At 43.1% G+C, this 21433-nt stretch overlaps 1 protein-coding gene across 10 annotated transcripts in view; it reads left to right on the forward strand.

Moving 5' to 3' along the window:
• Nucleotides 1-21433, forward strand: part of PDE4D (phosphodiesterase 4D) — a 606101-nt gene that overhangs the window by 577164 nt on the left and 7504 nt on the right. For 9 of the 10 annotated variants that reach the window (XM_077936354.1, XM_077936355.1, XM_077936359.1 and 6 more), the window contains 6 exons: nt 9952-10045; nt 14753-14925; nt 15680-15778; nt 15870-16034; nt 16718-16817; nt 20590-20744. In XM_077936354.1, the coding sequence (XP_077792480.1) occupies nt 9952-10045; nt 14753-14925; nt 15680-15778; nt 15870-16034; nt 16718-16817; nt 20590-20744 (786 nt within the window). Of the gene's footprint in view, nt 1-9951; nt 10046-14752; nt 14926-15679; nt 15779-15869; nt 16035-16717; nt 16818-20589; nt 20745-21433 lie in introns of those variants that run through there. The other variant, XM_077936364.1, reaches the window with a different exon arrangement.

The raw sequence follows: 21433 nt of genomic DNA on the forward strand, positions 1-21433 counted from the left end.
CATCAGTGTCTTCTCCAGGGAGTCTTCTCTTCTCATGAGGTGGCCAAAGTATTGGAGCCTCAGCTTCATGATCTGTCCTTCTAGTGAGCACTCAGGGCTGATTTCCTTAAGAATGGATACGTTTGATCTCCTTGCAGTCCATGGGACTCTCAAGACTCTCCTCCAGCACCATAATTCAAAAGCATCAATTCTTCAGCGATCAGCCTTCTTTATGGTCCAGCCATTTTTCGGGTTGTGGACCGCCAAAACCTGGAAGTACTGGAACGGGTTACTTTTGGGTTTTGGTGGTCGCGCAGAAGCACTAAATCACACTTTGCGCATGTGCAGAAGTGCCGAATCGCAACCCATGTGTGCGCGCACACGGGTTGCGAACGTGCATCCCACACGGATCATGTTCGCAACGCGAGCATCCACTGTATTAGCAAAATCGGCTATCCTCTTCTGCCCTCTTTCCTATCACTACAGTGGGAGAAATGTGCACAGGGAACAACTGAGTCTTATGCTAACCTAACTTCTGGAAAGTGCCTGCTTGCATAAAGAATTTTGCACATATGCTTTGTCTGTGTGGTCAAGGACCTGGTCTTTACACAAAGGAAGGTAAATAAATTCCACAAGTGCAGCAGAGCACATACTGCCTGGTGGTTGAGCCCTCTTCTCTTAATTCACTGGCTCTTGATTAGGACAAGAAATTCAAATTCTTTGCAAAAAGCTTTTCGGGAGGCTTGTGGTCCCCAAAATACTGGCTCAGTTCTGCAGTTGATGAGAGTTCAATCAGGACTGAGCTGTGTTCATGCTGCTGTGAAAGTACTGCAAATCAGGGGCTCTGAGTCACCATCTCTTCAGTTTCTAATCATTAATGGTGACCAAGATCCCTGTAAATGACAATCCTGCATTTTGCAGAGCATCGGAATCTGAATTTATTTGACTTTCACATCCCCAAAATGTTTAAATTCATGCAGAAAGTGTGGCAACTGGAGAAGCTGCTTCCTTTAATAAGCCAAGGCAGCCTCAGTGACATGTCATATTCCTCCTCTAAGACTGAAAGCAGGCAATAGGTTCCATCCCCTGTCGCCCGGTAGTATATGCACTTACCACACCGTTACTTCTATTAATAGATTTTTGCCATATTTTGCAAATGCTTCAGAACCTCCAAATCACTTTGACTAGGACTACTTATTGTCCATATGTTGTTCTTTAATAGAAAACTACATCTCACATAAATAATAAAAATTCCTGTTATTTAAATTACCTGGTCTGGGTTATCAGTGTGAAAATAATAGACAGATTAATTACCCAAGTAGGTCAGGCTAGCAGACAATCTAAAGTGGCTATTGTTGCTGTGGTTTGCTTAAATCTTTTGAATGTGATGGCAACCCTGGAATTAGGTTACTCTACTCTGTTCAAGGAACAGTCCCTTAGGACGATGGTCTCTGAACATCCTATTCCCCGTATTATACATAAATGCACCTTAAGAGATCCTCAGTTTTTGCTGCTTGCTGGCCTTTTCTGTTTAGTTCATCAGTGTCGCGTGGATAATAGCCCTGGTTTATTATTTTAATCCTGAACCTCACATGTTTTGGGGGTTTGTTAAAGCACCAAAGTATAGTATACCTGGAACTATTTTGAGAATTCTAATGCGAAATTTAGATTGCAGTACAGTTTCAGAGAGTGGGGCAGATCCTACCCAACCAGATGTCACCTTGGTGTAAAATCATGTGCTAGGATATGATGCCTGGATTAGTGGTAAAATGGACCAAGCAGACTTGACTTGACTTCATTTGATTTTTGAAATTTAAAGTCAACTTTCAATTTTAGCTGAGTTGGTAGAGCATGAGACACTTAATCGCAAGGTGATGAGTTCAAGCCCCATGTTGGGCAAAAGATTCCTGTATTGCCGGGGTTGGACTAGATTGCCCTCATGGTCCCTTCCAACTCTACAAATCTGTGATTCCCTGTGGGAAAGTCCAATTAAATTCATTAGGACTAACTTCTCGGTAAGCATACATAAATGTAAATACGTAGGTTGTAAATTTTGGGGCTCAGGATTACGTAGAGCTGATTCACTTGAATGCTAAACCATTCCCATTCTCCTGTCTTCTCATCCCTTATGACCAGGAGGAGGACTTCTGCTGCGATTGCAGTGAATCTCAGTTTAGCATTGCATGCAAGGAAGGAATCCCAGTTTAAAATGAACAATGGTTAAACAAACCAGCCTCATAAACCATGGTCTGAGGCGGCTTGTTTATCAGCTAACCATTGTTTGTTTTAAAACAGAATTCATGGGTTGACTAGGAGAGGGGCGGGCAGGGAGACTGCAAGGCAGAAGCGCTGCTTGGGACAACCAAGCCCTGTATAGGTAGAGCTCAGTCTAAAGTGCAGCTCATTCCATAGAGAAGCTTGAAGATGGAATTTCACAGTACTTTAAATCCCAGAATACAGTGGTACCTTGAGTTAAGAACTTAATTCGTTCTGGAGGTCTGTTTTTAACCTGAAACTGTTCTTAACCTGAGGTACCACTTTAGCTAATGGGGCCTTCTACTGCCGCTGTGCCGCCGGAGCACGATTTCTGTTCTCATCCTGAAGCAAAGTTCTTAACCCGAGGTACCACTGTAATATTTAATCAGGGCATGTACAGGTTATGGGGGGAGGGGATAAACCCAAGGCTCACTTGTATGTCATGGTCTGGCATTGTGTGTTAACCAGCACACTGAATTTTTTCTTGGGGGAGATGCAAACTTTATGATTGTGCATGGCAACATTTTTGTTTTTGGGAATTACAGACAACGCCCCCACACTTATGTGGGGGTTACGTTCTGGGGCCCCATGTGCATAAGTGAATTCACGTAAATTGGGATGCACTCCCCTTTAATAAGGAGGGCACGCAAAGGGGAGAGAGAGAGACTCAACCTGAAAATTTCTTGGGGCCTTTGCCTGCCTGCCTGAGGGAAGCCAGTGCATGTGGCAGCAGCTGGTCATGGAGGGCCAAGAAGGGCGCCCAGCAGAATTCGTGCCAGGATGGGGTTGTGGGTGCGAGGCAAAGAGCAAGGTAGATGCAAAGGTGTCTCCCACTCTGCACTACTGGTCAATCCAAGGCTGCCTTCCCATGCTTGGGCAGCAGCCCTGAGCAAGAGAAGGCCTATTTATTTATTTAGCAACAACATGTATAAGCATGGTCACGTGTAAGTGGGGTGGGTGGGTGCCTGTGTAGGCCTTTTTTGAATACCAGATGGCTGTGTAATTCAACTATATGAAGGTACTCAATGAAACACGTTAAAGCTGGTGTGGTTTAGGGCATAAGCTATACATTCACTTAAAGCTTCACTTAATTGAGCAGCCCCAATCTTTCATCCTTGACATCATATCTGTAATTTGGGGAAAACAGTAGTGGCTTACTTTGCTTGGTGGTTTACTGAGGTAACCTATGTGAAACACTTTTAGTAATTAGGGAAAGTGCTACACAAATACTAAATACGAAATGTTTAATTGAGCAAAACGTGTTTTCGAAAGAAGTATAACTCTTGCAGCGCGTTTCATTCTCACTAGATGTTTCACAAATGGAGATTGCCGTTTGCTTTTGGCCTGTTTTCAGTGGACATTAGTAACACACATATAAAAATCTCTCATGGATGGTTTCATAAATTGGTAACACCGAAGTTAATGCTTCGTTCAGCTGATGGAGAGAGATGCAGTCTCTGAGATCTTACGACGCAGTGAAGAAGTTGGTCTTTAAGGTGTTGCTGGATTCTGTGCCGAGTTCCCTGCAGCACACTGACAACGGCCATCCCTCTGTAAATTGATTCTGTTTGTGATGACGCAAAGAGGGGAAGCTGCAGTGCTACGGCAACTCTTTTGTTGACTCTGGTTTCTTTGTTCATACTGCTTCACGAAATGCTTGCACCTGGTTTGGAATGTAGTACAGTGTTGATACTCATAAGTGCTCCTATCTAATTTCCCCCTCTTTTTGGGACACTACCAGGCTGACCAGAGGCTGTGTGTACACACCTAACAATGCAATATGGATGCTGTCAGATTGAAATGCAGTAGAATTGCTGCACTGGAGACTTAGCTAAACAGTTTTGCAAGGCTTTTCATCACGTTCGGCTGTTTAAAAATAAATAAAGTGCTCTAGAAAATGTGCTGCTTTTAAAATAAAAAATGCAGTGAGCTTAATAAGCCAATGACATTTAGCCTGAGCTGAGCAGTCACTTCTTTCTCGTTGAATGGGTGCAATGAGCCCCTCTCACTGAGCTAGAAAATGCTACTGAGACACACACACACACACACACACACACTCACAAAAGTTCAGCTAATTAATCATGTCTGCACAGAGGTAATGCTGCAGGGAAGCCATTATTAAATGGCATTTAGCGCAAAAGAAGAGAACTACCCTTTCCCCAAGAGATTCACCTATGCTGCCCAATCAGAAACTAGCACACACATGTCATGGCTTTTTCTTCTGCTTTTATATATTTCGGCAGGGACTTGATTGGCTCTTATCTGAGATTAATGGGAGGGATTACTTGACACTGGTTGTAGCTTCCCTGCAGATTCTTCTTTGGTAGGCTGTTGATATAGAACAAGTCTCTTTCAGCAGCTGAGCATCTTGGCATACATAATTCATTAAGTCGTGGTGTTGTGGAAATATGCAGATCTCTTTCCGCTCTTCCGATTTCTCTTCAGCTGGTGAAATATGTCTTTCCAACCAAGTCCTTGAATTTTACTGCACTTTGGAATTTTGCAAATGGCTCTTATATAACTAGAAGATCTCACAACTGGAATGCCAGTTAGATGTTTTCTTGTGTACCTAATAGCAAGGAATCAATAGATCAACAAAACTAACAAACTGAAAAGCAAAATTCATTGAAAAGAATCCAGCATACTTTCCCCTGTTATCTCAATAACAGCAGAGGACTGGAAAATTCTGTTTTAAATTGGTAACCCTAAAAAAAATCAAAAATGCCCGAAGCAAACTATTTACTCTCAGTGTCTTGGGGCTACATAAAGGTAGGAATGTCTTCTTTTTTTACTTTTTAACCATTCTTGTCTGATTTGAAAGCATAATTATGAAAAAACAAGATTGTGGAAATAATCATTTGAAAGCTGCGGTTGTTTTTCTTTGCATTATAGATTGAGACTGTATTGGTATATCAGAATAGCTTGTAATATCTAGCTGGTAGCTGTGGAAAGAGATCCTTCATTTTTCAGTCATGCCTGATTATGCCTATAATAAAGTTGAAGTCTGCTTTTTGGCGAATATCAGATTGGAACTATTGTGCCATATTCCATTAACCAAGGGGAACTTAGTTAAATAGATTGTGTGACTAATAATGGCTGAATGCATGCATTCATGATGCTTTCTGATCACAACGTAGATCTCTGTTTCCAAGGATGTGTTTTAACAGCATATTCTGGTTTCCTGTGTGTGACACACAGCTTCTGTTGATTAAATCTCATCTGAATTGATGGGAGGCGGAAAATGGTCTTCCCTGAATGTTGACCTGTCTTACAATTTATACATGCTGAAAATCAGTCTTGATTTACAAAGCTTCTATAAAAGAAAGCCAAATAGGCTTTTCTCTCTCTTCACACTAGCAGGTATACTGATTTATTCATCACATGCAGCATAAAATGCTGTGTTAGATTCCCGGAGTAAATCACGGGGTAGGGTGGAGGGACATGTATATCTTCTCTGAGTTGTTCCTTAATTATATGCCCATGTAACACTTCCACATTATCCTCTTTTCCTTGATATTCATACAGTGTGTTCTTTAATGGTCCAGTAAAATAAAATCGGTGAGCTTCAGTTAAATGCATCATATTGTTGAATCAATTGCAGTATTGGCTTAGGACCAACAAAGATGTCTTAGAATGCTCAACTTGGATATAAGCTATTTAGGTCACCAGGCACTTTGATTCTAAAGCAGACCACACTCACCTCAACCCAATATGTTTTGTTTCCAGAATTTCGAACAATTCTCTTTTCAAGAACTGGTTTTCCCATATGCCAGATAACTTGTTTTCGAATATTACAAGTGCTCTGTTTATGTTACATTGTTAGAGGGGCCTTCTACTTCTGTCTTCCAAGTACTCGCAATACTTTGCCCCCAAGGAACTATGCCATTCTCACTTGGTCAAGAACAGATGAATATCCCGAGTCAGCAAGGAGAATTCTGTGTGCAAAAGAAATCAGGCTTTCGCACATGGATTTCCCAGCAAAAGGCTGCTCTGTGTAGAATTCCCCATCCAGCAACCTGTCGTGTGCATGCAGTGCTTCTGCATTCAATGCCCAACAACAGATAGTTGGTTAGCCCTGTATATCAAGTAGTACAGAGAGCCTATGTGGTTCGGGCTGCTGGATTTGGACTAAGAAAGCTTTCTCCAACCAGATGCCCTCCAGATCTTTTGAACCACCACTCCCATTGTCCCTGACCATTGTCCACACTGGCTGAGGCCGATGAGGCTTGGTGTCGGAAACTATCAGGAAGGCGGGCACAAGGTTGGAGAAGACTCTGCTAGGCAAGCCTGGGTTCTCATAATCCCTACTCTTCTTTGAAGGTCACTGGGTGGCCTTGGGAAGTTCCGCCTGCTTGGGCAAGTCCCCAACATGGGATAATCCGCAAGTATGCTGCCCTGAGCTCTGTGGGTATACAGATTTGATAGAACCAGCGGGGGGTGGGGTAGCCAGCTGCAAGTAACCCATCCCCCCACCCCCACCAAAAAAACAGGGGGTATTCAACACTCCCTATTGTGATACTGAAGTTTGATCTGGCCAGTCACCCCCACATGCAGTTTGCAGTTATACACACTGACATTAATTGTGGCACTGAGTTTTCAAGTGCATGCACTATTGTTAATTAAATCTTAGCAAGCAGAGTAAGAACCTCAATTGATGATGCAGTTTAATATATGTGTTTAATAATATACCGTTGTACTGGTGTTTGGTTTTGTTGGTGATTTTTGCTTAAGAGAGTATACACACAAACACACTTTTCTCTGCTTTATTTTTCCAAGCTTATTGCGTGAGTTTTGCTGGCTTGCAGGTAGAGGGAATCTTTTTATCTGTGCAGGCTTTTTTTGCTGAATCGTTAAAAAAAATGTAAGCAGTTGGTTTTCCAATGGATCAGTTTTGCATCATTGTGTTTTGACAAGAAATGCATTTTACATCTGGAGAGAAAGGGATTGAATCCCTTTTAAAATTTGCTATAGATGCAAAGTCCCGTTGAAGTAGGTAGGAGTTAAGCAGTTACTTGGAAGTACATCCTGCTGAATTCAACAAGGCTTAGATAAATGTGCAAAGGATTGTAGCCTTACAGCACAATCCTACGCTTGCCTACTTGAGAAATAGTATCATTGAGTTTCAATAGGGATTACTTACTTCCAGGAGAGGTTCTATAGCATTGCAGTATTGTGCTGAGTAGGCCCCATACAAGTAATTTTCTCTCTGAAAAAATCCTGGGAACTATAGTTTACCTCTCACAGCTATGGCACCCTGAGAGGTCCACTACTGATGCTTGCCCCGGGGCCCCGTGTCATCATTTCCTCGCTGGCTCAGCACTCTGAGGAGGGCCAGCAGCTGGATTGACCAACCATATTTATATCCCACAATGCCCCCTTTAATGAGAAATCAAAGGTAGTGTAACATGCATATGTCCGCCCTTGCTCAGAGCTAAAGACCCCTTGTTGCCATCTGCTGCTGGGGATAGTTCCCCAGTTGCAGAGAGAAATTTGCATGTGCCAGTCTTTGCCTGGAACATTTCTGAGGTCCCTTATGGATGTGCCTTCGGGAAAACACCAGGGATCGAAACAAATCACTGCCTGCCTCCACTCCAAAATGGGAAGGTTCTCTTGGCTGTCATGAAATAACCAGTGATGGGGACCCTCTCCTACCTTGTGCATTTGCACAAAAAGGGACATGCATATTGTATCAAATAAGCGCTGCCCAGGAAACAGGTAGATATGCTCCTCATTTGCAGGCTTAAATGTCTAAAGCAAACATGAAAAATGAAAGAAGCAGAGCCATGTAAATTTAAAAGAGCAAATGAGAGTGGCTGAGCAAAAAGAAAGGAAGGGCGTGGACTGCTTTCAAAGCATGTACCCTGGCCCATTTTCTCTCATTTCCCCCACATAATTTTCCCCCCTTTTGTTTTCAAGTTATGCAGTTTGTATGGGAAAATGGATATCAGAGAGAAGTGGTAGACAAGGAGTTTTGAGAAAACGTGCTCAATGTTCTCAAGCTTGGAGGACAGCGTTGGAGGGAGGGGCATTTGCAATGCAAATGTGCATTTTGGCCAGTGCAGGTTTTCCATTCATAACCTGACGAGCTGTTTCCAAGCCTCATGTGTGAAAACACCCCTAGGAACAGGGGAAAGGCGCACATCCTGTTTTATGTCACATGGGGGAGCAGCCCCTCGCTGCCAGGTGGAAATGGAAAAGCACCAATGGCCCGTTTCTATTAAGTGTGATGGCTGTCTTTGCTGCCTATGGAAATGTTTGGTGGTTTGTTAATTCATAGAATCGTAGAGTTGGGACCACAAGGACTATGTAGTCCAACCCCCAGCAATGCAGGAATCTTTTGCCAGATGTGGGGCTCGAACCCACAGCCCCTGAGATTAAGGAGTCTCGTTCATTCTCTACCGACTGAGCTATCCAAGCCAGCGTCCATTTCCCTAACGGCCTAGCAAACATGTTTGTCCACCTAGAAACCACAATATGGAATTCTTCTCCCCATCCCCTGCCCTAGTCTTTCTCTCTTCATGCCCCCCAGATCATAGGATTGGACCCACGGATTCCTGTGCCCTTGTTTAAGTTGCTAGGATTTGGCCTCATTGCGCCCTCTCCGCATCATCTAACCAGCAGCTAACATTAATGCCATTTCAAGTCCAAAGGGACTGCCAAAGGGAACTTCCTTGGAGCATGAATCATGTCAGCTCTCCCTGGACCCTTGTGCCTATATTAAGATTCTGGAGGCTTGGAACTCTTTATTCCAGTGCACTGTGCTGCTGGAGAACTTCAGCCTGGGGAAAGCTGAGCTAAGGGGTTGCAGAAATGGATTTTCTCCCTTGCAGTAAGGGTAGCTGTTGCAGCACAAGCTGCTAGATCAACCTAGCTCCCAAATACTGTAGTCTTCAAAATTACACAAACATGTGATTGCAAACCTGTTACCAAAGCACAAAATAAAGTTTTGCAGTTCAGGATAATAATAATTAAATATTGCATATGAGCGTGGTAGGCAGAACATCACAGGAGTATCAGTTGGAGGGCTTTGTCAGTTGATACTTGGAGTGGGCTGTTGTATCTTCAGTTTCATGATCTTGTTTTTAAAATGCCAGAGATGCTCTGTTCTTTGTGAGAAAGCTATATCCACAAACAAAAAATGAAGAGTGCTCCAGTTTCCATAGCATTTGGGGGGGACGGGGGACGGACGGTGCTTAGCTTTTTTAGTGAGCGGATGAGAGCTTTTGATCTTTTTCATACTCTTTCCAACAAGGATACTTGAAATCGTGCAGGGTTGACATTTTTCAATTTATGTGATGGCTTTTTGAAAAGTGCACTTCATATCAAAATACAAAAATATGGCCTAGGAATATGAGAAGCCAAGAATATTGTTTTCTTTCTTCTGTAGGACAAAAGTGGGTGTGGGTGTGTATAAATATTTGAATGGCAGTAATCCCCCTCCCCCCAAAATTAAAATCTAGTACATTTGCAGCGTTATTTGATCTGTCTGCCATCGTTCCCACAGTTTGTTTTCAGCATCTGTTTATATAACATTAAGTAGAATAATGTATTTCTCCTGGAAATAGCATTTGACTCTGCATTATGCCCATAGAAGTGAGCTGGTTTGCTGAATTAAATGTTTGAATATGCCTAATATTAAAAGAACACTGAATTTTCTCATTGCAAAGACTTCAATTCTTGCCTATTGACGTGTCCTGTTTTTGCTTTTCTTTGCAGTTTAAAAGAATGCTCAACCGGGAGCTAACCCACTTATCTGAAATGAGCCGATCGGGCAATCAGGTCTCTGAATATATATCCAACACCTTTTTAGGTAAGCTTACGATTATGGACACTAGTACTCTTTGTGCTTTTCCTTCCTCTCCACCACCCACCAGTAACATCCAGATGGAAAGTTTATGAAAATTCATATCCTGTGCAGTATTTTTCAAACGTATGCATATAAATCACTATTGGTTAAATAAAATTCAGTGCCCTGTTTTATTTTTCCACACACTCTTTCCTTTACATTGAATATGTCCCTGTTGTGTTCACAAAGTTCAATTGGACAGAGTTCTCAAATACTGTTCCCTTTCACGCTAAAATAGAGTATTGTGACGTATTATTTGACAATCTGTGTTCAAAAGCATCATTGCTTATCTATTCAAAAGCATCATTGCTAATCATGGCACTCTCACACACAACAGCAATCTTGGGTATCCCAAGGTTTGCAGAAGTACAGAAATATTCAGACGTCTCCATCCCCTTCCCACAAAGCCCCAGTGAGGACTGAGTGTACTCATTGGCCCCTGAATCCTGACTGGCTGTTTGAAGTTGGAAATGGAATGGAATATCCTGGAGGGAATCCCTGCAACATTTTCTTGCGGGTGCTACTTGTTTAATATAGTCCCGTTTGCTAAATACTCCCTATCTATCTATCTATCTATCTAAGCATCTATCTAAAGACAAGTTAAACACGGCAGCTGCAAGCCTAAACTCTCTTACCATGGTGTAAATCCCATTGAACAGTAAGCAGGACTTACTTCTGAGTAAGCATGGTCCAACTGACCAATTCTGATAGTGCTTTATACCTTCAGCTGATGTTGATACTGCTGCAGTTCCCACCGCTGTTCAGTTTTTAAAATGGCTTACCATTTTAGCAGAGGGAAGTTGCAGCATCGAACAAAACTCTGTGTGCACAATTCTGCCCCTCCCCCCACTGTCTTGCTTCTTGGGATTTCAGCCTAAATCTTCTGGCACAGTCATGGTTTTTCTCTAAAGTATTACTTGCATTCTGTGGTTTGGTAAAGAAGTATAAATTGATATACCCCCTTCAGTCTTTGGGTTGTGTCCAGTGGTAGCTTTGAACGAGCAGAATTGCTTACAGTCCTGCTAAGCAAAACAAATCTCCCCACCCTACTGTGGCCCTCTGCATTATATCTCATACTGTTCCATAGAATTGCCCACCCCTGAGAAGCAGCTTGGGGGAAAACGAGGAGGTTATTATATGTAGAGGAGAGATATATAAACCACCCACATGGTACGTGTGATCACGCTTGTGTCATACTAGTTCACACTCGTGCCAACAAAAGAAGAAGGCATTGTTGCTCGAGGACCATTAAGCCTGCACAGTGCCCTGCTCTTCCTATATCACTCACTTTTGTGGCATCACAAACAGCTGGCCATTGGTGGGACAGCAGAGCACTGGTGCAAGAGGTCAGCACTCTTGTGCTCTCGAGATAAGGGCTTGCGCTCAACTTAATGGGCAGCCTGCTGTGCTTTCCTGCAGCTTATATAAACCATTGCCAAGACACACCTGGCCAACTTAAAATTATGTTGATTATTAGGGAAACGTGAAGAGGGAGACCATTTTGTGTCCGAATTTGCTAGACCAGAACTTGGTTCTGTTCGCTGTGGCTTAAAAACTAAATACCTTTTCCTATTTAGTCTAGATACACCCGAAACAAATCCTTTATAAAACAAAACTCGGCTCTAAGCCTTTGAAAAATGTAGGTGATCTCTAAAACTGAATTTAAGGAACCCTGTGTCATGAAATTCTACTGAATATTGATGTACGGCATAGTTAGCAGAGTAAAACTTAAACATGTTGCAGGATTCCCAAAAAATAGACCAGAGGCAATTAATATTTCATCCAGCAGAGCTTTACTGCTACTGAAGGCAAATGAGCATAATGGTCACAAATCCAATACGTTCAGGATTGGCACTGTCCATAAGAAACCCAGCTGCAGCAGACTTAACTTAAACTTACAATAAAACTAAACCTTAACTCTATATACAGAACACCACACCAGAAGGAAAAGAGATAGAAAGTGAAAGGGAAACCCAGGCTCCTTCTGGCCTTACTTTTATAGTCAGCATGACCTTGACCAGTGGTTCTCAACCTGTGGGTCCCCAGATGTTGTTGGACTACAACTCCCATCATCCCTGAGCTCTGGCCTTTCTAGCTAGGGGTGATGGGAGTTGCAGTTCAACAACATCTGGGAAACCACAGGTTGAGAAAGGCTGACCTTGACTAAAGGAGAAAACAGAACCAGTTTAAATCAGCTGTACTCTGCTTCTCTGAAGGAATAACCCAAACACCATGAACCTTCTACTTGTTTCACACAGAGAAGATCCCAGAACCCTCTTGAATTAATTAGAATAGGAAAGATCACACATCAGATCAATGCTTTCTGTACTAAAAAATGCAAACTGACCCCCTGGAGAAAGAAGGGATAAGTTTAGTTTCAGAAACTCGGGGGGGGGGGGGGGGCTGGAATAAGATTGCCGGCAGAGATGACCTACATAGGAGGATTTTCTCGCTATGACTCACTGAAGAACCCAAGACTTCACTGTCTGCCTGTGTTTCTGTGGCAGCGAGGGAGATGCATACCCTAAGGAAATGTGTCCACCACAGACCTATAAATTGAACTATCCTGCAAGCAGGACTCAATCCTGTGTTACGTTAAGCAACACAGATCCATTGTTAGACCAGCTTGTTTAAATAGCAGGACTGACGTTTCGGATCTAATCCAAAGGATGTCGTGCCTATATCATTTGGGAGCTGGAAAACAACCATATCTGAGAGCTGCACATTCTGTATCCCAGCCTTAAAGACTTGTGCTGCATTATCCTTAATGCTGTGACTCTCTCTCTTCACGGTTCTGGGTCACATTGCATTCATTTCCTAATTTTCAGTGCAATGAGCTTTGCTTCCTTTGGGAAAGGGGTGTGATAGGAGCCCTTAAACTATTGTGTAATCCTTTCTTAAAAGAAGAATTTTGTGTTTAAGGAATGCAGGGAGGGGAAGGGAGAAATATTTTCCGGACTGCAGAACGGAGCCCAGCACGGATAGTGTTAGCTGCTTGCTCACTTTGAACAAAACCTTAGGAAAACCCATGGAATTCCATGCCCCATCTAAAATCTTCCGGACAGACACTTCCTTTCACTTGAGTTCATCTGACAGTTCGCTTTACGATCCTCCCTCATGATGGTCCTAAACTTTGTGCATATGACTAAAGCCATAAACATCAAGGCAAGGCACACGAGTCACTGCTCTTCAGCTACTGTTGGTTTGTGCCAGTCAAGTGCTCTTCCTTTCCTCTGTGTTTTATTTAATTGGTGATCAAGAGAGGAGCAGTACAGGGGGAAGGAATGGATGCCCAAGGCTAAAAGTTGGTGACATTTTCACTTCTTTGCAGAGATTCTCTGCTGTTCCAGTAAGTGCTAGTCTGCTTGGAAAGGTTACAGAAAAAGAGAGCGACAGAGATAAGAGAAAACAAGCATGCTAAATAAAACACAAAAGTAGCCGTGGTCATATTGCATCCCTTTGCCTTAATGTTGGTTGTTAGGTGGAGCAAACAGTATGCAGACGCCTCTTTAATGCTCTTGACCCCCACATGGTTATTTCTGGTTTTTATGTTGGGGAAAGATGAGATCAGTGAAGAGAATCTCAAAACAAAGGTGATAATTTTACTGAAACAGCTTAATTACAATGCTGTTGTGAGCCCGGTTGTGCTAGCTGGAGTGCTTGCACTGGCTTCCACTAATGGAACTGGGTAGTTGTATCCAACGCAGAATACTTTTTAATCAGTATTGCTTTTCTCACAACTCTTGAGTGGCCATTGCTGTTCCTCCTGTTGTGCAGATGGCAACACAGCCTTGCATTTAAGCACTTACCTATTAGGTAAAGGTAAAGGGACCCCTGACCATTAGGTCCAGTCGTGGCCGACTCTGAGGTTGCGGCGCTCACCTCGCTTTATTGGCCGAGGGAGCCAGCGTACAGCTTCCGGGTCATGTGGCCAGCATGACTAAGCCACTTCTGGCGAACCAGAGCAGCGCACGGAAATGCCGCTTACCCTTCCCGCCGGAGTGGTACCTATTTATCTACTTGCACTTTGACGTGCTTTCAAACTGCTAGGTTGGCAGGAGCAGGGACTGAGCAATGGGAGCTCACCCCGTCGCGGGGATTCGAACCACTGACCTTCTGATCAGCAAATCCTAGGCTCTGTGGTTTAACCCACAGCACCACCCGCGTCCCTACCTTATTAGGCAACAACAAATTGCATGTGGTCAAGTACATGGAATTTCATGTGAGGGAGTGATGGAAGAAAGATGGAGCATTCTATCCTTCCTATGTGCTCAGCATATAAACCAAGTGAGCTGCTAGGAGAGAACAGAGTTATTCCTCTCTTCTATGCCAGTCCCTACCAGGCTAGTATTTTTGACGTGCTGGTAAGCAGGCTAGTACCTTTTGCAAGTTTATTTACAAGGCTGTTGTAAAATTAGACTGATGAGAATAAGTGATCTGTTTAAAGCCATAGCAAATCCATTGCTAATCTTGGATTTGAAGCCATCTTTTATGAAGTCAACTATACTGGCTGATTTTGCTGTTCCTGTTTTGTTTTATATCTATGAGTCATAAATCTACTGTAGGGATGTTTTGTGAAAGGCTGACTTTGGTTCAGAGCTGAACTTTTACAAGACAGTTCTAATATACAAACAGATTAACAATTTTCTTTTCCCCTCCCTCCTTTCATAGACAAACAGCATGAAGTGGAAATCCCATCTCCTACACAGAAAGAGAAAGACAAGAAGAAACTGCCGATGTGTCAGATCAGTGGAGTGAAGAAACTGATGCACAGCTCCAGCCTAACCAATTCGAGCATCCCAAAATTTGGAGTCAAAACTGACCAAGAAGATATTCTGGCCAAGGTAAGGGCAATGCTGCTCTCTAGCTGGTTTTCTCACTTATAGTGGAGCAATGTGACAGGCCGGTAAATCACATCCACAAGTTTGCCCACATTAGTATTTATTTACACTTCACTGCATGCCCACTCTAGACATGGCAATTTTCCTTGAGGAGAGTTGTCATTGGAACTACATTAGTGGACAAGTAAAATGAAAAAAAGGAATGGAAAAATGAGACCTGCAGTATTTATGGTAGACTTCTGCATCTATAGCATTTCAACAGAAAATTGGTTGGTATGCTTATACCAAAAGAGCCTCAAGCAAGGGGTGTAACATGCAGATGGCTCCAGGTTCATTCCCCATCACCTCCAGGTAGGGATGGGATTCTGAAACCCTGGAGAGCTGCTGCCAGTCAGTGTTGACAGTCCTGAGCTAGATGGATCAACAGTCTTGGGCATTCCTTAAGCTTTCCCCACTTCGACCATTATAGTGCTCAGAACATCCAAAAGCACTGAGAATAGCAATAAGAGTATAGCATTTCTGAAGGCTTTCCCACTGATCCCTCTTATTACTGGGTATCAGTGTACTAGTGAAACAATTCCATTCCATTTCTCTCTCTGAAACAAGATACCCCCTCCCTGTTTTAAGTCTAGAAAACTGGTAGCTGACACACTGAGAATGACTGGGATTGGTAACAGCAATCCAGTGTTACGGTTTTGCATAAACCTCGTTGAAAAACCCGGTATTAGATTCTGTTTTCTGCTCGGTTTCATTTTAGGAACTAGAAGATGTAAACAAATGGGGCCTCCAGGTGTTTAAAATAGCTGAATTATCTGCGAACCGACCTTTGACTGTCATCATGTACACTATTTTCCAGGTATGTGTAATAAAAGGAGACTTTTCCATTTTCCATTTTCATCCTTTGCATGTATTGTAAAGGCAGCCATCTTTTCTCTCTTTCATTCCAGGAGCGGGAATTATTAAAAACATTTAAAATTCAACCAGACATGTTAATAACTTACTTGATGACACTGGAGGACCATTACCATGCAGATGTGGCATATCACAACAACATACATGCTGCAGATGTTGTACAGTCTACGCATGTGCTGTTGTCCACCCCAGCTCTGGAGGTAAGTTCACAGAAACAGAAGCTTTGTGTCACGGAATCCACAGACATCAAATCTTCCTCTTGCTTTATTGCAGGAATCCTGCAGCATCTGTTTGCAAGATACTCTAGTCAGTTCAGTGGAGCAAAAAATACTTCTGTTATTTGTTATTTATCTGCATCCACCATTTGTATGCTACCTCATAACATAAAGTTCTCTAGGCAGCTTGAGAGACACAGACTTTGTTCCTGTTCTGTTTGCTTTTCTCTGAACTGAAGCGTAAAAGGCATGTTTTACAGAAGCTGTGAAATGTCCCAATTGTATTTCCGCGCCAGCTTTTCAGTTCAGCCTTGATTTAAATTCTGATGGGTGAATCCAGCATTGCATGAGCAGCCGTCAACTTGCAATGGGGCCTTCTCTTCCTTTGTCACCCCTCTCCCACCTACAGCCTCCCAAATCTGCCCCAAACTTCTGAAGCAGATTTGGGGGGCAGGGCACGTGGGGGGCTACAGAGCAGGGAAGAGAAAAGGCAAGTCCCGTTGTGCAAGTTGATGTCTATTGTGCTAGCTTTTACGACTTGCTGGCTGCTGCTGCCACCAGCAAGGATCCCAACAGCACCGCTTGTGTGTGTGCACACATATTTGCCAGCCACATGTCTTTTATCATAAAGTGTTTCTCTCCATTTACTGTTTTTCCTTCCCCCTCAGGCGGTGTTCACGGACCTGGAGATTCTGGCTGCTATTTTTGCCAGTGCAATACATGATGTAGATCATCCTGGGGTTTCAAACCAGTTTCTTATCAACACAAGTAAGTGTGGTCTATTGCTGGTAAAACTTGCTCAGTTCACGCATTACATTAAAGCCGTAGGATTTTATTTGTTGTTTTTTTAAACTGTGGCTTTAGGTAATGAACAGCACTCTGAGAACCACTGCTGGAAAGGTCCTGGGGGTGCCCCTCCTGTAGCCGTGCCACCTCAAGCAAAACAAACCATAGTTTGGCTTCTTGTGTCCTCCAAACCCAGGCTTGTGGTTTTCCCCAAACCAACCACAAGTGGTAAGCCAAGAACAAGCCTCAGTTACCACTTGTGGTTTGTTTGAAGGAAACATACCCAGAGCCTTTGTTCGTACAAAACAACAAGCCAGAGTGGCTCATTTTGTCCAGGATCAGGAGTGCCACAGGTATTTAAGAGCACCATGCACCAACTTATGCCTGCTTGTTTATGTGGAAGTAGGTGTATTGTGTTTTTGCAGCATTAATGTATGTGACCTAGTTCTTCTTATTTATTAAATTTGTATACCGCAGATCACGGGGTGCTTCACAACATAAAAATGCAATGTAAACGGACAAAATACATGATGAAACCCTCTCCAGAAATGAATAACACACTGACCCCTACCAAACTATCAATTGCATATTGTGTCTTGTTTCTGTTGATTAATAATACAGTGGTACCTCGGGTTAAAGGGACGCGGGTGGTGCTGTGGGTAAAAGCCTCAGCGCCTAGGGCTTGCCGCTCGAAAGGTCGGCGGGGTGCGCTCCCGTCGTTCGGTCCCAGCGCCTGCCAACCTAGCAGTTCGAAAGCACCCCCGGGTGCAAGTAGATAAATAGGGACCGCTTACTAGTGGGAAGGTAAACGGCGTTTCCGTGTGCGGCTCTGGCTCACCAGAGCAGCGATGTCACGCTGGCCACGTGACCCGGAAGTGTCTCCGGACAGCGCTGGCTCCCGGCCTCTTGAGTGAGATGGGCGCACAACCCTAGAGTCTGTCAAGACTGGCCCGTACGGGCAGGGGTACCTTTACCTTTTTACCTCAGGTTAAGAACTCGTTCTGGAGGTCTGTTCTTAACCTGAAACTGTTCTTAACCTGAAGCACCACTTTAGCTAATGGGGCCTCCTGCGCCGCTGCTGCACAATTTCTGTTCTCATCCTGAAGCAAAGTTCTTAACCCGAGGTACTATTTCTGGATTAGCGGAGTCTGTAACCTGAAGCGTATGTAACCCAAGCTACCACTGTAATCTATTAATTATATGCCACCCATCTGAGTGAGTTCTCCCAGCCACTCTGGGCAGCTCCCAATAAAAAAAAAAAAGCAAAAACACAATACAAACCACACACTAAAAACTTCCTTGTTTTTTTGCTGCTGCTGTGCTTACTAAAAGCCACAGAGGCAGCAGTCTAAGGTGGGTGATGGACGGAACGTTGGCTCCCTTAACTCTTCCTCCACAGTGGTGCAGTTTGTTAATTTCAGATTCTGGACTTATGGTCTTACAGCTTTCAATGAAGGCCTGATCCAACTTCACAAACAATGCTATAAATCTGTAGGGCAGATGTTGCTAAGTTGGTTGGTGTGGGGATGGGAATGCTCTGGCTCTCATTCAATAATAGGAACCTAATAATGTTTTGCTCCAACCCACTGATCACCCCTTGGGGAAGGGCCCTGGCTCAGTTGCGGAGCACAAGCCTTGCAGGTGGAAGGTCCACGGTTCATTCCCCCCGTCTCCAGATAGGGCTGGGAGAGATCCTGTCCGCAATCTGGAGACCCACTGCCAGTCATAGAATTAGAGTTGGAAGAGACCAACTCCTGCAATGCAGGAATCTGAGATTAAGAGTCTCATACTCTTCCAAGTGAGGTGTCCCAGCTGGCAGCATAGACAACCCTGAGTGAGGGGGACCAATGGCCAGACTTTTATAAAGTTAACCCAGTATACTTTTTCACCCGAGCATTGCCACGGACTTCCCTACTGGGCCACCAAAACAGATGGACTCTTGAATGGGGTGCATAAAGTGCATTAAGTTTAAGGGTGGGTAGGTGAGAGAGACTGGATTACATCATCAGTGCAGAGAGTTGCTCCTCAGCTGCAATTTTTAGAAACATGGTTTTCCACTAATATACAAGTAAGCTATTCCCTGCCACGCAGAGAGATCTTGGTCATAAAGCAGTGCATACCACTCATAAAATGCTAATGTGTTCAAAAATTGTTTTGCGTACTGTTCCTGGGAATTACAGGCATCTTGCCACATCACGACAACTGGATAATTATTAGACTCCAAAAAACCCTCTTGCTTCCCTCGTTGAAAATACTTTTTTTTTTAAATGCAGAACACTAAAAGCTTGAGGATTTTATGAATTAGTCATTTACTGTGGGAGGTTACTGTTCTACAAAGTGCAACTTTTTTGGGTTTTGATTCTTAAACCTTTCACATGTGACTATGAGATAAATGGGGAGTTCATTGGCAAAACAAAGCCTCCCTCCCACTTTCTGTCATGTTATGCCTCTGGGAGAAAAAGAGCGAGAGGGAAGATTCCTTGGCTCACGTGTTTGGTACAGGAGAGCGAGACTGCGGGAAAATAAATTGGAGCTCAAGAGCTTCGGCATGCGGTTGAGCTGCAGGGATTTTTCAGCCAAACTTTACAAAAAAACAAACCACAGCACCCTAAACAAAGCGACAGTCAGTAGAACAGACTGATGCTCAGCTAGCTTTAGGATATGGAAACTGTAATAAGCAGAAATTAATGTCAACCAATGACAAGCAGTGTGTTTCACTGGTCTTGTATCTAGAAGAATCTAGGCTGAATAGAGGGAACGAAACACATCTATAACTGAGTGCCTCGTTAGGGGATTTGTAAATAAATGCAACTTGACTGGTTTTTGTTTTTCTTACCACAAATGTTCCAAGATGTTTGTGCGTGTACTTCACTTGATTTCGTCGTCATGTACAGACCGAGATAGAGCTTTGCATTTGGAGAGCATAGGACGTCTCTCTGCCGTTTTTGGTAGCAGTGAGCAGGAGGGAGCCAGGAATTTCAAACCAATGCAAGGAAAGGATATATATGCACACTTGGTACAAGAATAGGCTCTTCATGGGGGGGGGGGGGGGAGGGACAAAAAGGCAGTGAAAGTGAGAAACTGCTTACAAGGAGGTAATTACTGTACAGTCTAAATCCTGAAACCGTTCTAAAGGTGTAAGACATAAAGCCTCAAATATTCAGCGACAAGAAGGGGCAGGAGGACTCTGTGCCCAATGTGACCTGATAATAGAGAGTTTTGGGGCCAAAATTCATATTGATATTCACTGAGTGCTTATTAATGCAGAGTAAGCCTTTGCTGCAGGATTTGATCATGATTGTTATTGTTTCTTCTTTCTTCTGAAATTTTGCAAAGCCTTCAGAAGAAAGGTGTTTTTCAAAATTCCAAGAGCAGGGGGAAATCAATGATCATGATCAGATCTTGCCGCAAACACATCCTCTGCATAATGCAAGCATTTAGTGTTCTCCAGAACAGTGGAGCCAGTTGTAGCTGAATAAAGGTCTATTGTCAAATATTGTTACCTGCAGCCTTCTGAACCCAGTTCTGGTTTTGTTTTGTTGGTTTGGCGTTCTACACATAACAGCTGTCAACTCTGCAGAACATGACATATCTGAGCCTGCTCAAAAGAAGCAATGTGATGTTCCAGCCATGTAAATTATAAATTGTTCTTTTTGGATCCCTTACAACTGTGAGAAGTCAGAAAGAAAACTTGTGGACAGGTAGGAAAGGGATATAGGCTTTCTTAACATTCTACCTTGTGACTGTCTTGCAGACTCTGAACTTGCCTTGATGTACAACGATTCATCAGTCCTGGAAAACCATCATTTAGCTGTGGGCTTCAAGTTACTGCAGGAAGAAAATTGCGACATTTTCCAGAACTTGACAAAAAAGCAAAGGCAATCATTGAGGAAGATGGTCATTGACATAGTGAGTTGCCATTTGAATGTACCGATCTATCTTTGTACTTCCTTGTACTTTTCTGGTAGGATTTAAAACCTGAAATTGCACACAAGGTGCTTTTTCCTAAAGCATTTTAAACTTTCTTTTAACAGAGCAGATTCTCAGTGGCTTGTTTAGTCTTACTCAGAATTATTTTGAATTTACCCACCTGTTCTGAAAAAAATACCCTGCTGCTGAGTTATGAGTGATTATGAACTGTTCCACACAAAGTGGTTCTCCCTGGGTTTTGCTGTTCATGGGAACACTAAGAAAACTTTTATTCTGCACCCACAAAACCTCTCTGAATTGGTGTCGCTATAGATTCTAGCTAGGTATTTAATATAAAGATGCTGCCACTATGCCAGATTAAATTCCCCACATCATCATTTTATTTGTATGCCGCTTTTCCACAGTTAAAAACAATGTTAAAGGTAGCTTACAACATGACAAGATTTACATAATTACAAAAGTCATAATAAATAAACCACATCAAAAAAAATGCACAACCAAATGGAAAGCAATTTCCACATAAATCAAAATCTAAAACTAAGAATACAGCATTAATACCACAGTTTAAAATGACATAGGTAAAAAATAACAGCAATTTAAAAACAAAAACGGAGCCCTCTCTGTCCAGCAGCAGTCCTTTGTGGAGCCTGTCAGGCCCGCCCTAGGCC

The sequence above is a fragment of the Podarcis muralis genome, chromosome 11 (genome assembly GCF_964188315.1).
Source record: "Podarcis muralis chromosome 11, rPodMur119.hap1.1, whole genome shotgun sequence".
NCBI classification, from domain to species: domain Eukaryota; kingdom Metazoa; phylum Chordata; class Lepidosauria; order Squamata; family Lacertidae; genus Podarcis; species Podarcis muralis.